General features: G+C 37.1%; 1 protein-coding gene across 3 annotated transcripts in view; it reads left to right on the forward strand.

Annotated features, from left to right (window-relative positions):
* The window catches only part of stk11ip (serine/threonine kinase 11 interacting protein), a 100,036-nt gene that overhangs the window by 93,644 nt on the left and 1,952 nt on the right, over window positions 1-4,440 (forward strand). For all 3 annotated transcript variants that reach the window (XM_014020707.1, XM_014020705.1, XM_014020706.1), the window contains one exon: window positions 2,267-2,487. In XM_014020707.1, the coding sequence (XP_013876161.1) occupies window positions 2,267-2,487 (221 nt within the window). The remainder of the gene's footprint in view (window positions 1-2,266; window positions 2,488-4,440) is intronic.

A 4,440-nucleotide genomic window follows, 5' to 3' on the forward strand; every position in this document is an offset into this window, starting at 1 on the left:
GTTCTTGTGTGATACCTGGCCATCATTTGTGACTGAACCAGCTCAAGGGGCAGGCTTGCTTTCAAATTACTGAGAGAATTCAGCTGGTGTCTTGGCTTTCCATGCCTTTTTACACCTCCCTTTCTTCATGTGTTCAATACTTTTTCTCTGTGCCATTCCACATTATTACAAATAACTTCATTTCTGGACATTTATGGTTTGATTTCTTTGTGTGTATGGCTCACTTGGGTTGTTGCCAACATCTGGTGAAAATTTCATATCATTAGCACCTCTAGTAATATATTTACTGAGAAAAATGGTGACGTGTTCAATACTTGTTTTACCTGCTGTATCTTAAAAAAATAACAAAAAATAAGTCATAGCATCCATCTTCTGAATGATCTAAATGTTTTGGTGTATGAACGGCTAAAATAGCACAAAGTGTCCAGAAGCAGTTCGGCTGCAAAAAGTGCAGAAAAATAAAAACAAGGAAACCAGTAGTTTGAATGCTGAATCAGCGTTCACCCAAAAATACAAGAAAGAAATGAGGTGGCACTAATTCTGGCGAGCCCTAGAAACACTGAAGAAACTCAATGAAGTGCTAAAGGGGAGGACTGCGACCAGAAAAGAAATGCTAGGAGCAAAATGTAGAAAACAGGAGGTGATTTGTGGCCAGCCGCTGACGTGAGGCGCCTGTCAACAAGCCCCGTAACCTTTGCCAATAAATGAGGCAGAAATACATTGTTTAGACTGAGCGGCTTTGACAGATGACTGTATTTGCATGCATGTGGTTAGGACCAAATGTATCGGAGCTGCAGGGTTTACGTCAGCCTGCGCTGCAGGAGAAATATTTAATTTAAAGCCTAAAGTAGTTGGAGGCTGAGCAAAGCTAAGCACGGCTGTGGAATTTCATCCAGCCCAGTCTGAACACGTCAGAGACCCTTTTATAAAGTGTTTTCTATCAGTGATCTGTAACTGTTGCCTACAGAACAAGGTCAGAAGGTAAAAGGTCAGAACTCCAAACATTTCGGCTGGAGATATGCCACCCATGTCAGGGTTTTGTTGGAGGTCTAAACTTTGTGTTTGATTATACTTTATAAAAGGAGAAACTAATTCCATATTTCATGTCAACACAACCAGGTGTTTTTACTTCAGAATCCCTTTATTTCTGGGAAAACATGAATCAGGAATATGACAAAAAAATCATAACTTTAGGGGATAATATTTACCAAGTTATCGCCAGGACAACGAGACAGATTTAGCTTTTCAGTTTTTGCCTAAAGTATCCAGCATATCTAAGTGGTAAAAGTGCTGCTTAGAAATGTTTAATAATAATTAATGATACTTTCCATGTTAAGGACATGCTGTAGGAATCTGTACAATACAATTATCCATATTTAGGCTCTTGTAGAGGTTATTATTCTGTACTTACTGGATTGATTTTTAGCAAAATTCTGGGTAATATTGGCTAGTTAAATTTAAAATGTTTTTTTTTTTTTAATTTACACATTCTGACGTGAAATGATAAAAATCAAAAATATTTGAATTCCAATACACTAAAGTCATTGCAAGAGCTTTGAAAACAGATTTTTGTGGTTGGGGAACAAAACAATCCAAAAAAACATGAATCCACTCATCGTGATCTCATCTTTAAATGTGTATATGATAGAAAATATGGAAGGACTAATAATTTTCCAATATTTAACGCATGCATAATCCCTTGGCTGGGTGTAAAACATCACAATAACAGTCCAGACATGCCGTCTCTTTTTGCAAACGCAGCAGTGCAGCAGATTGCTCCTTTTCTTCTGATTCTTTTCCTAAAGTGCGTTTATAACCAGCTCTGAGAAAATGGTAAATATTTAATGGTAACTGTGTGTTGAAAATTAATATACAAGTGTAAACATTATGGCTATTATCATTAATGTTTGTAAAACATTGAAAGAATAAAAAGTATTGGGTGGGAGGTGCTAAAATAAACTAAAAACAAGCTGGTTGCCTGTTTTAAATTGTTACTGTCTCATTGCATAATGTAAAAAAATAGCATATTAGCTGCATGTCAGAATTTGAATAAAGATGTCACATGATCAGTTGGAGCTCAGAGTGTGTATTAAGAATGACTCTCAGCTACTACCACACTGCATTTTAAACCCATTTATATGTCGGTTAAGTTTTGAAATGTGTTGACTCCAAGGTTCTTTGTGGTAAATTTACATCTAATGATTTAAGTAGAGTTTTATTTAAAGTTCATTCTTATTTTTTGTTGTTTTGTTTTGTTTTCTAATAGAGGACACCTGGATGCCTGTGACCGTTCTGGCAACCAGAGAAACCCTCTATCTGCTCGAAGAAGATCACCAATGGAGGAAAAACAGCTTGACGTCAAATGAAAACAACGAGTCGTGCAGTGGGAGCGTCACCGTCTTAGAAACGCTGCCCATTAGCTGTGTGAGCTCGGTCCTCCTGTGGCCCGCGGACCAGTGCAGGATGGATGTGAAGCTTTACGACGAGGTTAGGAAAGTCTGGGATGTCTGAGTTGTTTGCTGCAGCTGATGCTAATTTTAGCTTCATCTGTTCCAGCTAAAATATCCATCCCTCTTCAGCAGAGAGAAATGAAAATAGAAAACAAGAAATTTCAGATTTCTGAGAATAAATGAATTCTAAGTACTGCTGAAACATTTTGCAGAAGCTTGAATTACATAAAATTAAAACAAGCAGGAAAAATAAAATAAAATCTGCAAAACATGAGCTAAATGCTAAGACAAGCAAAATAGTTGCTGAAAAGTATAACCATCAAAGCACTAGCTAACTAGAAAAACACCAGGTAAAACATAAAACCAACAAAGCTGCTAAAAAAGCTAAAATTAGCATAACACTAACTAAAACAAAAAACCAGCTAGACAAACGCTAAACAATAAAGCTAGCAAAGCTCTTGCTAAAAACATAACAAAGCAACAGCTAAAATCGAAAATTAGCACTAGCCAAAAAAAACAACAAAGAAGTAGCAAAAAGCTGATATTAGCTAAACGGTAGCTATAACCATGAAACAGCTAAACGGTAGCTAAAACAAGCCAAAAAAATTAACACAAGCAAAACACAAGCCAAAAGATAAAACTAACAAAACTGTAGCAAAACAAACAAAAAAGCAGTAGATAAAAGCTAAAATTAGCACTAGCCAAAAAATAAAACCAGCAAAGACGTAGCAAAAAGCTGATATTAGCAAAATAGTAGCTAAAAGCATAAAGAAGCTAAACGTTAAAAGCTAAACGCTAAAAGTTAAAATTAGAAAAGAAGTGGTTAAAAGTTAAGATCAAGAAAATGTGAGCTAATGGGGAAAAACTAGCAAAAGAAATTGCTAAAAGTTTAAACTAGCCAACCATTAGCCAGAAAACAGCAAAACTATAGTTAAAAGCCAAAATTAGAGAAGTTGGAGCAAAAAGCTAAGATTGACAGAACAATATGTAAGAGGAAAAAGACAAAGAATAGCTAAAAGCTAAAACAAGCAAAAGAGTAGCTAAATGTTCAAAATGAAGCAAGTACAGAAGAGCACAAACTCTTCCTTTTATTTCAATGACAAAAAAAGTAAATAATAATAAATATTTCAAAATGTGTGCAAGTTACAAAATTCAAAAGTTATAGCCATAATGGTTTGAATAAGGTGAATTTTTTTAAAGTGTATCTTACCCCCCTGTGAAAAGATAACTCCGCCCCAAGGCGAAATTTGAAAAATGCATCAAAGTGGGTAGGGGAGGGGGGGTTAGAGAGCGGAGGTGTGGCCAGGACGAGAGAACGTGACAGGTAGCATTAGCATAATTGATGCTACATGGAAAATGACCACAGTATCGCAGACAGTTACATCTCTGAACGTCTGAGGTGGAGGATTTTCACCCCACACCAGCCCCGGACAGAGGAGGAGGAGCGCTCCGACAGCCTGACAGAAAAAAATAAAAGCATACAACTGCAGCTGCTCACATGATCGCTAGTTTAAATCAGGAATAAAAGTAGTTTACCTGTATAAAGAGCCCTAAAAATCCATAAATTTTGCAGAAAATCCTTACAACCCGCACCCGCGGGGTGGGGGGCAGTTGCGGACATGAAAGCGCCTGCTGCGAAGCAGGAGGAAAGGAGAGAGGGAAAAGTAACTTTTTTCTAGCAGCAGAACAGGTTGGAAGATGGCTGCTTGATGTTATTTATTGTTTTTTAAATCGTCCTATAGGCTCTGACATGTTAGATAAATTTGAAAATGGGGTTTTTAAAATATCCGTAAGACTTGAAAAAATCCGTGAGATTGCTCTATATGTCTGTATACCTGCAAAATGATGTAAAATCCTTATAATTTACAGATAATCTGTACAAGTTGCTGCCTTTCTTTCCCCTCCTCCCCTCCCGCTGTGCAGGATGTACTGCTGGTCTCTCTCTCTCTCTCTCGGTGTGTGTGTGTGTGTGTGTGTGTGTGTGTGTGTG

This window comes from Austrofundulus limnaeus, unplaced genomic scaffold, assembly GCF_001266775.1.
Source record: "Austrofundulus limnaeus strain Quisiro unplaced genomic scaffold, Austrofundulus_limnaeus-1.0 Scaffold264, whole genome shotgun sequence".
NCBI classification, from domain to species: domain Eukaryota; kingdom Metazoa; phylum Chordata; class Actinopteri; order Cyprinodontiformes; family Rivulidae; genus Austrofundulus; species Austrofundulus limnaeus.